Genomic DNA, 12,680 nt, shown 5'->3' with positions numbered 1-12,680 from the left:
GAAAAATTAAGTAGATTAATTTTAAATCGGCCACATATTACAATTTTTGAATATTTATTCTAAATAATCAAAAAGGGAGAAATTGTTAGAAAATAATTGTTAGAGCTTATGAAAAGTTTAATGAATAGATAAAACTAAGTTCAAATATATATGTTAAACCGCTAAGTTATATCAAGTATATTAATTGGTTTAAATATAACAAGAAGTTGTTGTAGCGTAGTGGTAAACACCCTTGCCTGTCACACAGGTGACCAGGGATCGAATCTCACTAGGGGAAGCTGAGTAAAATATCAAAATCTCCATGTAGGTGAGATTGACTCGGCAAATGTATACCGTTTCGGTTGTTTGACTTCGGTTTGAAGTGAAAAGCTCGGTCAACCGGTTCGGTCAAGAAGCTCAGTTAACCGGTTCGGTCAACCGGAGTTCGGTCAACAAGAGTTCAGTCAATCGGTTCGGTCAAACAGGCATTTAATGAAAGAAGGCTCTGGTCAAACCGGATCGGTCAACCGACACTTAATGAAGTAGCTGTCAGGCATGCTTGTCCAAATCCAGAAGCAATCTCCAGAAAGCAGGTAGCTGTCAGGCATGCTTGTCCAAATCCAAAAGAAATCTCCAGAAAACAGGTAGTTGTCAGGCATCTCTAGCAAATCTCTGAAATAGGCGGTCGGCTAAGTGCATGTCTGCCATGTGTCCAAAATGCAAACCGGCTAAGTAGGGGTGTTCATCGGTTCGGTTTCGGGTTATTCGAGTTACTCAATTCGGTTTCTTCGAATTTTTTATTTTTTTTCGTCAATTCGAAAACCGAACCGAATTCGAATAAATTCTAATTAAACCGAACCGAATTCGAATTTTATATTCGGTTCGAACTTCGAATAATTCGAATTCAAACCGAATTCATTTCTTTTATTTTAAACTCAAAATAAAATGTATCAACCAAGAATTGAACCCAAAGTCTATACCATGGTAGGATACTATTCTACCACTAGACCACTAGTGTTTTCGTTTCTTCTATTATAAATCTTAATTCAAAATATTCTAGTTTGATTATTTTGAACTTATTCTTAAGTTAAGTTTGGAAAAATAAATAATAAAAAATGAATTCGGTTTTCGGTTTGGTTTTCGAGTTGAAACCCAAACTCGAAAACCAATTCGAAAACCGTATTTGAATTCGAATTGGTTTGAAATTCGATTCGAAAACCGAAAATGAAATTCGAATTCGGTTTATTCGAATTCGGTGAATTCGAATTCGGTCGGATATTCGGTTCAGAACAAATATTGAACAACCCTACGGCTAAGTGCATGTCTGCCATGTGTCTAAAATGATCTATCCAAGAGGAAAGGCGTGCAAGTCCCTTGATCATTACCGGCTTCAGATGGCCAATCTCTCAGAGAGAGAAAATATGACCGTTGTCATATTTTTTATATAAATATAAGCCAAGGAAGAAATTTTGCCAAGCATCAAAATTGTCAAAAACGGTTCTGAACAGTTTTAATAGAGAGAAATAAATCTCAGGCGTGATCCTAAATAGCTGTGTCAATCATTGAAAGCATTGTTGTTGTATTGAATTATTGTATTACATCAGAGTGAAGTGGTGTAACCGGTGAGTAGCGATTAAGGCTCGTCCGGCATTGTGTGAGTGTTGTAACATTTAAGTTAGTGGAAATCCTTCTCATAATCTGAGAAGAAGGGGTAACGTAGGAGAGTTTGCTCCGAACATCCATAAAAATCTTGTCTCGTGTTATTTTCTTTGCATCCGGCTCACTTACTCTAAACTGAACTATAACTCACCTCAAATCAAACCAAAACATAATCCTCTTCCTTAATCAAACCGGTCTATCCATCCACCTTAACCGACTCCTTATAAATATCATTCAAACCTTGTGCGTTGCTTCAAACTGAAATAGACATTTCTGCCCTTGAACCCGGTTCAATAGTTTGTGACAATTTGCGTAGTGTTGAGAACGGTTGTAGTCTCTGACCAAACTATCACCAATCAGAGAGTGTGTTGTGTTGTTGTAAGCGTTCACCCTTCAAAACCGGAACTCCGGTACTCTAAGGGCGATCCCGATCCTAACAGAGGATGTTTTGTTGAGCAACCATAAGGTTATGTGATGAAAGGACAAGAAAGAAATGTATTAAAGTTGAGGAGGGATTTGTACGGTCTCAAACAAGCGCCTCGAGCATGGTATAATCAGATTGATGCTTTTTTCATGAGAAATGATTTGAAAAATGTCCACGTGAGTATGCGCTTTATGTGAAAATAGATAAAAATAGAGATTGTTTATTCATTTGTCTCTACGTGGATGATCTTATTTTCACAGGAAATAATCCGAGTTTTTTTGATGATTTCAAGAATGATATGGCTCGAGAATTTAGGATGACAGATATTGGCTTAATGTCATCTTATCTCGGATTAGAAGTGTGTCAATCGATGATGAAATTTTTGTTGGGCAACAAGAATATGTGAATTAAGTTCTTGATAGATTCAATATATCGAATAGTAAATCGATGGCTATCCCTATGGAGGTTGAGCTAAATTGAGCAAGAATGAAAAGGGAGAAAATGTGGATCTCACACTGTTCAAAATTCTCGTTGGATGTCTAAGGTATTTGACATGTACTCGGCCGAATATTCTTTTTAGTGTGAGAATTATTAGTCGATTCATGGAGGTGCCCACGACGGAGCATATGAAGGCGACAAAGAGGATTTTGAGATATTTGAAAGGTACTATTGATTTTGGACTGCTTTATTCATCGTCTAAGGAATTTCAACTTGTTAGATATTCCAATAGTGATTTTGTCGAAGATATAGATTATCGGAAGAGCACAACTAGATTTGTTTTTTTATGAGGTCTAATACAATTTCGTGAAGATCGAATAAACAAGCGATAGTCCCGCTATCATCTTCTGAAGTTGAATATGTCACAATAACAACATGCGCTTGTCGCGCAATTTTCTTAGAAGGATATTGAAGGAGATAGGTTTGTCAAAGAATGAAGCGATCACAATTTTTGTCGAAACAAGTCAGCTCAAGCTCTAGCAAAGAATCTTGTTTTTCGTGATTGAAATAATACATCGATACACGCTATCACTTCATCAATGAGAGTATTACGAAAAAAATATATCAGACTTGAATATGTGAAATTTGTTGATCAAGTTGTAGATATTTTTACGAAGCCTCTTGGAGTGGAATTTTTCAGAAAATGAGGAGTATGTTTGGAATCACGAAGAAGAATTAATTTACGGGGGAGTGTTGAAAATAAAATTAATAAAAAAAATTAAAAATTAGACGCTATTATCTTTTATTTAAAAAGTGTTTTAATTATAATATTAAACGTTATTATCTTGTGTTTAATAAATGTCTCAATTAATATTAATTTTTACTGTTTAAGAATAGTTGAGATTTTTTTTTCTAATATAAATAGAATAAATGTATTTACAAAAAGAAGATAATTAAAATAAATTTTTTTTTTCTTAATCTTTATTTTCCCATTGACGTTCCAACAATATTTTCCTTATTATTAATTAATATTATTATTTATTTTCTTTAAAGAAAAAAATCATTATTACACGATATTATCGTTCATTAAGACATTACCTATAAACAATATTTATAAACAATATTTAGGACAGATAAATTAGTTAACTAGATAAATCACACCAAAAAAATCAGATAGGAAAACACTAATCGAAATCAATGAGGTAAGCTTAGATTTCTAATTTATTTTTCTTGAAGCGCTTGCATCGTTAATAAGTTGTTTAAATAATTTCATAAATTATTTTCCCTTGGTCCATTAAAAAGTTCTCTATCTTTTGCTTTATAAACTCAATTATGAGTTATTTTATAACTAATCCATTACTCTTGTTTTTTAATTTTGTATAGTGAGATATTTAAATTTTAAAAATTAAAACTAAATTGTGAAAATATATCAAATGAAGTTTAGGTAAAACAACATTTATTTTAATAAAAGGTATATATTGAATAATTCTCTTAATCAAAATCCTACTTTTCTCAAGCAGTCTATTCTCTCTGCCCTCTCCATATGAGTGGATGATATTTGTTTCTTAATTTGGCTGAAAGCTGAAAATTTTATTTATAAACCAAAAATGAATAACAAGATGACACAAATATTTGGTGGATATAGGTTGTTTTGTTTTGTTATAACTAAATGGCTAAGTGCTTGATTGATGTTAAATCCAAATAATGGAACATATCATTAAACCATTAAATAAAATAACCAAATACCCTTAATTTTCTTTAATTACATGATAGTAAGAAAAAAAAAAGTCATATATATGGTAAGAAAAATGAAATGAGAAGTATTAAAGTGAGATGGGTTAATTTATTTTATTTTTTTAGTAATTTTATATTAATTCCTCCAAATTTAATTATTTTCAAGTTTGATCTTAATACTTTTAATTTTTTAAAAGTACACAAAACCATATATAAAAACAAAATTTATTCAAGTTAGGTGCATAATATAACAAATATTAATTTTTTAATATATACCGAAATATGATATCAATACCAGTACTGAAAAATATGTAAGATAAATGTATGAGATATTCAAATTTTCGATATATAATAAAATTATATTTATATAAATGAAATATATATATGATACTGATAAGAAAATATATAATAATTAATAAATTATAAATAATTATACTTTTTCAGCAAACCGTTATCACGAATTAACCATTTAGTAAATTTATTATTAATTTAATAAATTTACAACTAGTATCAATTTGATCACACACCTCATATACCTCGTCAATCCAACCACTAACCTCCCAATTAATCATCAACTTTTGACTCACACTTTTTCATATGCATTTTTATCCTTTGACAAACCACTCACCAATCTTAGTCGACCTCTTTTACCACCACTTCAACAATCATATGCCTCTTTATCCCCTCAGTAGACAAACAACATCTCATGACCTCACACGTTGTGTTACCATATATTATACTCGTGAATGCATTCTTTAACATCGATCTCTGAAATATTTATAATACTCACTTTTAAATTTGCAATTTTTGGGATTCGAATCATAGTCTTAAACATTAAATATGAACACCTTAACCGCTAGAGATTGTTGAGATAATTTTATAATTTTGTGTATCTATATATATTTTGTATTTAATATGTATTATCAATTAGTTAATTAGTCGACATCCTGTGACTCACATTTTCCATATGACTCTTTATTAAGTTTGAAACATACATATAACATTTTTAATTTTATTTTAACCGTTTCAAGTTTATGGGAGGATGAACCCACGATCTGACCCAAGTATTCATTACTCTCACATATATATCTAAATTAACCAAAGAACTCGACCTGACAAATCAAACAAATTTAAATTAAGCATTATTAAATATATATATATATATATATATATATATATATATATATATATATATATATATATATATATATATATATATATATATATATTAGTTAATTAAAAAGTTAAACTAGGAATGTCGCACATTTATCAAATTTGGTGTTGATTTTTATTATGTTGATTTTCATTACAGTGAAATGGAAAATAATTGAAAATTATTTTAAAAGTCATTATAATATATTTATTAATATAGTCTAGCCATACATAACTAACGTATATTACTACTCTAAAATTCTTTAATGAATTAATTTATTTTAAAAAATTAACAAAGTTTATATATTCAATTTAATATAAATAATTTAAATATTATTGAAATAATTCATATTAATCTTACATGTTATTTCTTTAACCAATTTAATAATTAAATTATCAAAACAAATTCAAAAAAATCAAAATTATGTGAATATTCTTATTCAAATAACAAATCATCACAATTTAAATAAAAATTTTATATTTTAATTATTAAATTTATTTTATTATATTATTTTGTTAGTTAATTTTTCATTTATTAACTTTTTAACTTCTTTTTTATTAGTTTTACAGTTTTATAAATAATTTAAAAATTATATATATTATTATTAATATATATATATATATATATATACACATAATTAATTTTACATATTTAATTTATGTATATAATATAATGTTGTTAAAATTATGATGAGTATCATTTTAATTTTAATTCGCCGGCCACAAATTTTTATTTTGCATTGGCCTTAATTCTCTGGTTGGACCTGAACACAATCCTAACCTAAAGGGTAATTTTGTAGATAATTGATTTTTAAAAACTAATTTAACTTTGAAATTATATATAGTACCACTTTGTAAGTGGTACCTCAATTTGGCAAGTTTGCCAAGAATCTTGCCTAATTGATTTAATGTTTTGAGTTCAATTTTTAAATATGAATAAGCAAACAAAATAGTACATGGATCTTATAAATATCTCGCTCAACTTCATTGGATAAGCTTGGCATTCCTCCCTTGCTATTTGTCGGACGGACCAAACTCTCTATTATAAATAGAAAAATCTTGTTCTAGTTGCTCTCATTTGATAGCTACTAAATCTAATGGAGAAAGACAACAACAACGACATCATTGCTCTTCATACTAGAGAATAAGAAGAGCATCGAGACTATGCCACCCAGTTATTTGGCTCGCTCGCACTGCCCATGACAATGCAAGCAGCCTTCAATCTCGATCTACTAGAGATCATAGCTAAGGCCGGTCATGGCATGATGCTCACTCCATTAGAGATTGCGTCTCAAATACCTTACAATAACCCTAACACACCCTTCATGCTTCGACGAATACTCAACCTTCTCACTAGCTTCAATATTTTGACCGTCGCTACCACAAATGATGAGACACGATACGGATTGGCCCCGGTGGCGAAATATTTTGTGAAGAACGAAGAAGGTTTTTCCTTTGCACCATTCATGACCGTTTTACACGACAAGGTCTTTCTTGACAGCTGGTTAGTATTGATGATTCTTCTATTTTAATAATAGAATTATTTAATTCATACATATGCATGGTTAGAGTTTTGCTGACCCTAGCTAGAGGGTTTACTGTTGTGGTATTGACCTATTTTAAAATGTGTTATGCACTAGAGTTTCTAGTTCTTCTACTTGTTTTTATTTAGGTTCTTACTTATCATTTATTTATAAGACACATGCCCCTCATAGTTGGGTATGTTTGGAGGGTCCTATATTTTAATTTTTTCTAAATTTTGTTTTTAAAGAATATAGAGATATATAATATTTTAATGTAAAAAAAAAAATAAAAAAAAATAACTTAATTAGTTCATTATTCATTTGTTCATAGCTTCTTAGTGGGCGAGTCTACACAAATAAATATGTTACACCAACTTATGGTGGCCTAATAACACATATTAACAATCACATTGATGTTGTAAATACATATGTAGGTATCAATTGAAAAATGTTGTGGTTGGAAGATCTATAGCCTTTGATAAGGAAAATGAGACAAACGAATTCAATTACCAAGGTGTGGACCCAAGGTTCAATGATGTGTTTAATAGAGGCATGATGAACCACACAAAAGTCATTATAAAAGAGTTGCTACTAGCATACCCTGGATTCAACAAAGACATGCAAAGCATAACATTGGTGGATGTGGGCGGTGGCTTAGGCGCGACCCTCAACACAATTATTTCAATGTATCCCATGATCAAGGGCATTAACTTCGATTTGCCTCATGTCATTTGTCAAGCTCCTCCTTATCCTGGTTAACTATTTTCTCTAAGTTATATCTGGTTATTAGCTTAGAGCACATGTATGCATGCATCTTAATTGTTTATAATATTAAACTTTAGATTTTTGAAATTTTGATATATACAGGTATGGAACACGTACATGGAAAATATGTTTGAAAGCGTCCCAGAGGGCGATGTCATTTTTCTAAAGGTAAATATAAAACGTCTACCATTTTCTTTAGTTTTGTTTGCCCTCCAGCATGAAGGATGTTAGCCCTTGTTTAATTGCAATCTTTTTTTCTTCATTTTTCCACTTGTTTTTCATTTTATTTTTACAATTGTTGATTAGAATACCCTTTTTATTCATATATTGGAGAATATTGTATTTCATACTTGATTATTCTTAGACAACCACTCTAATAATTCAAACTTCAATATTTTAAAGATAAGAGTAGTTTGATTAAATGTTATTTATTAAGTGTATATATATCTCCTTTTCTTTTTCTTATCACCATGTTTGTACAATCAAATTATGCCCACTTAGAAGCACAGTAATATATATACATTTAGGATTATTGTCGTGCATTTGTTGGTGATGAAAGAATTGATTTATTTTGTGTAGAGTATACTTATAGATTGGAGTGACGAAAAATGTTTGAAGTTGCTCGGGAATTGTTACAAAGCACTTCATTCTAATGGGAAAGTGATAATAGTTGATGTAATAGCTCTAGAAGTGCCCGATAACAAAACAAACTCGAAGAGCATTTATGAACTGGACATGATCGCATTAGCTATAAATCATGGAGGGAATTTACGGACTTTTAAGGAGCTTCAAGTCCTAGCCACCAAAGCTGGGTTTACTAGGATTGTAATGGGATGCACTACCTTTACTAACTCAATTATCGAATTTTATAAATAGAAAGGCGAGGAAAACGTAGCAAGCGCCTTTTGATCACAAAAATAAATAAAATAAAATAAGTTGTTTGAAAATCAAATTGTGTCTCGTCCAGGGATTCTTTTATTGCTTATGTTCCATTATTTTGGTTGTATATGAAAATATTATGTATTTTTCGAGTTTGGTTTTAGGTTAGAATTGAGTTCGGGTCAACCAAAGAATTAGGGCCAATGCAAAATAAATATTTGTGGCCGTCAAATTAAAAACAAAATGATACTCATCATACTTTTAACAACATTAAAATATATACATAAATTAAATATGTAAAATTAATTATGTATATATATAATAATAATCATATATACAATTTTTAAATTATTTATAAAACTGTAAATTAAGGAAAAAGAAGTTGAAAAGTTAATTAATAAAAAGTTAACTAACAAGATAATATAATAAAATAAATTTAATAATTAATATATCAATTTTTTATTTAAATTGTGATGATTTGTTATTTGAATAAGAATAAAAAGTTATAATAATTTATTAAAATACTGTATAAAATAATAATTTAAATTTAAATTGATTTAAATTTAAATATTTTAAAATATATGATTAAATATTTTTAATTAAAAGATAAGACTTTGTTAATATTAATATATATAAAAAATATTTATATTACAAATTAATTTTATAAAATATAAATGAGAAATTAAATTAACCCAATGTATAATTAGTTATAACTCTGATTAATCAGGTGAGATGTTGAATAAACGAATTTTTAATAGAATATAAACTTTTAATAGTTAATATATGTAAATAAAGTAGTTAGACTTGTATATACGATGATAATGGGTATTTGTATGTTCGATACCTGTGGGTACCGATAGTCATAGTCGGGTTCAGGTATTTTAAATTGGGCTCGGGGTCAGGCATGGGAAGGGGGGAGAAGATATTCGATCGGATACGGGATGAGGAGTGTGCGAAATACAAACCTGATACCCAATACTCAATTATATTAATATTAATTTTTTTTATTAAAGTTTAATGTGTGGCTTTTCAAATACTTATCATTACAATTATATTATAAATATATCATTTAATTTGATATTATTCATAGCGTTATAAATACATTACACTCCAATTTTAAATTTCTTATATTCCCAAAAAGAATATTTCTTTATATTAATCTTCAACTTCAACTTTTATTTTAATAAATCAATTAGTGTTTATTTTAATTGCCTATAAATAGTCTCTTATGTGTAATATAATAATAACATCTTTTGCTACAATAATACAATTATCTTTTTGTATTCTCTTTTCTACATAATGGAAACAAATAAAAATATATTGAGTTAGAATATAAAATAATATATAAGTAAGATATTATCACAATAGGATAAATTGTGATAATATAAATATTATATTATATTATATTAGTTTCCTTAATTGTAAGTTTAATTTAATGTCTATATAATAGACATAACCTATTTAATTTAAGATATATCAGTTAATACAATCTCCTTCCATATTCTTACATTGTATCAGAGACAAAGTTTTGTTCTTGAGCTACAAAATCTAGTATTTCGTTGTCTCCATCAATGATTACTTTAGTCATCGATGGAGAAATCTAATAATGATATAATTATTATTATTATTATTATATTTTAATATAAAAATATTCTTCGACAATTATATTTTCTGAGTTTTGAGTTTAGTTGTTTCAACCAAGCATTTTATATATGCTAATGGGTGGCATAAGGTTTTGTTCCTCGGTCGGTGAATTAGCTATTAGAGTTTCGAAAGATTATGCTTCGACCTATTCGTTAGTTTTTATTTTATGCAACACACGGACATCCCCGTTATTGGATGGATTTCGAGACTAACAAGTAACTTTAGAGTTTATTTAGTTATTATTTCATCCCAGCATTCAATGCCCATAAGATTCGACATCTTCGTTGATTTACCAGTTAACACATTGACATCCTGTAACTGGATGGAGCTAACGAGTTTTTAATGTTTAAATAATATATTATCAACATTTCAACATCTCGATCGTCTTCAACCTCAAATTGTTCAAACGTTTTTCATCTTAACTTTGAGGAGGAATGTTATAATATAAAATAATATATCTTTAAGATATTATCACTATAATAAATTATGATAATATCAATATTATATTATATTAGTTTCCTTATAAGTTCAATGTAATATTTATATAATACACATAACTTATATAATTCTAATATATTCTAATATATCTTCTCTCCATATTCATACATAGAAGAAATAATAAATATAAAACTAAAGTTAAACAATATAGATAATGCAAAAATTAGAATGCGAAGAAAATTTAACAAGGTTCAATCAAGAATGTCTACATTCTCATGTAGTCACTTGTAATATTTCAATAAATAATGGTACACCTTAGATTACAACATCTTTATTTATACATGCAATGAAATTATCAAATCATTCAATAATACATAAAAGTGACATAAAACCTAATGAATCGCATGTTGATGTCGATAATAGGTTAAGGCGGATCTTATTTAGGAATTCGTTCAAGCTTGACACCAATTTTATTCCTCGTTAGTTCTATTTATAAATTTCCATAATCCAGTAGGTAAAGGCATTGCATTCCAATTTGATCCCAGCAAAGCCAGCTTGGGTGGCTAGGATGTGAAATTGCTCAAGGGTTCGTTCCTTTCCTCCGGGAGTCATCATTATTAGCATAGTCATGTCAAGTTGATAAATGCTCTTCACGCTTGTTTTGTTATCGACCACATCTGGAACTACACATTCGACCACTATCACTTTTCCTTTAGAAGGCAACGCCTTGTAACAATTCTTGAGCAACTTCAAACAATCTTCATCATTCCAATCGTGAAGTATCCACTGCATGAAACAAATGTACATTTTCACCAACACAAGCACACAAAAACTATGTGTGTTTCAATGTAAGGAAATCTAAAACATGTGACTTGAACGTTGTTCATTGAAGAATTCAAATCAAGTCAACATAAATTGCTATGTTTTGTTTGTTTTCTTTTAGGAACATATATAATAATAAAAATTAACTATTTTTCATATAATAAGAATGATTAGATTCTTTTAAATTTACCTTCATGAAAATTACATCGCCCTTTGGGACGCTGTCAAACATATTTCCTTCCATGTGTGTCACACCTGTATGTGTGAAATTTTAAATATCAATTAAGTCTAGTAGAATAAACAATTACATGATAATATATAGGCTAAAATATGCATGCAATATATAATAAGGAAGTGTTAACAACCGAGATAACGAGGAGCGTGACAAATAACGTGTGGTAGGTCAAAGTTAATGCCCTTGATCTTGGGATAAATTGAAATAATTGTGTTGAGGGTATGGCCTAGGCCGCCGCCCACATCCACCAGTGTCATGCTTTCCATGTCTTTGTGAAAGCCTCGATAAGTCAATAGCAACTCTTTGATCACCATATTTGTATGGTTCAACATGGCTCGATTGAACACGTCATTGTACCTTGGATCAACACCTTGGTAATCGAATACGTTTTTCCCATTTTCCCAATGGAAGGCTACCCCTTCTTCCACCACAGATTTTTTCAAGTGATACCTTCATATTATTAATATCGATCAATGTAATTAATCATATGTTGTCTACCCTTATTAATGACCGGTTTTAGATCACAATTAATGTAGAACAAACAATACTAACCAGCTTCCAACCATGACCTTGTCATGAAAGGCTGTCATGAATGGTGCAAAGGAAACTCCTTCTTCGTTCTTCACAAAATATTTCGCCACAGGAGCCAATCCATATCGTGGCTCGCCATTGGTGGTAGTTGTTGTCAAAACATTGAAGCTAGTGAGAAGCTTGAGTATTCGTTCAAGCATGACGTGTGCAATAGGATTCTTACAAGGGATTTCAGATACAATCTCTAAAGGGGAGAGCATCACGCCATGACCGGCCTTAGATATGATCTCAAATACGTTGAGATCGATGGCTGCCTGCATAGTCATGGGTAGTGAAAGGGAGGTTAATAATTGGGTGGCATAGGCTCGGTTCTCTTCTTCTTCGTCTTCTATAATACGAAGAGAAATATCGTTGTTGGCTTGAGCCATCGTATGTGGTGGTAAATAGGGATATATTA

General features: G+C 29.8%; 2 protein-coding genes across 2 annotated transcripts in view; one reads left to right on the top strand and one right to left on the bottom strand.

Moving 5' to 3' along the window:
• The window catches only part of LOC124941098 (caffeic acid 3-O-methyltransferase-like), a 31,764-nt gene extending 19,084 nt beyond the window's left edge, over positions 1-12,680 (bottom strand). The window contains exon 1 of the mRNA XM_047481368.1: positions 12,245-12,680. Coding sequence (XP_047337324.1) covers positions 12,245-12,651 — 407 coding nt within the window. The 5' untranslated portion in view covers positions 12,652-12,680. The remainder of the gene's footprint in view (positions 1-12,244) is intronic.
• LOC124941099 (caffeic acid 3-O-methyltransferase-like) lies at positions 6,529-7,671 on the top strand. The gene is made up of 2 exons (XM_047481369.1): positions 6,529-6,890; positions 7,344-7,671. The coding sequence occupies exons 1-2, from the start codon at positions 6,586-6,588 to the stop codon at positions 7,666-7,668; spliced, it is 630 nt and encodes a 209-aa protein (XP_047337325.1). The 5' UTR covers positions 6,529-6,585; the 3' UTR covers positions 7,669-7,671.

The sequence above is a fragment of the Impatiens glandulifera genome, chromosome 6 (assembly GCF_907164915.1).
Source record: "Impatiens glandulifera chromosome 6, dImpGla2.1, whole genome shotgun sequence".
NCBI classification, from domain to species: domain Eukaryota; kingdom Viridiplantae; phylum Streptophyta; class Magnoliopsida; order Ericales; family Balsaminaceae; genus Impatiens; species Impatiens glandulifera.
Note: the sequence above shows the minus strand (reverse complement) of the source record. Positions and strands in the feature narration are given on the sequence as shown.

What these genes read in the sequence shown, in the direction of transcription:
- LOC124941099 (XM_047481369.1), top strand. Translation starts at nt 6,586, where the DNA reads ATGACAATGCAAGCAGCCTTCAATCTCGATCTACTAGAGATCATAGCT. An exon ending in AAGGTCTTTCTTGACAGCTG is followed by an intron (nt 6,891 to 7,343) that starts GTTAGTATTGAT and finishes ATACATATGTAG; the next exon opens with GTATCAATTGAAAAATGTTG.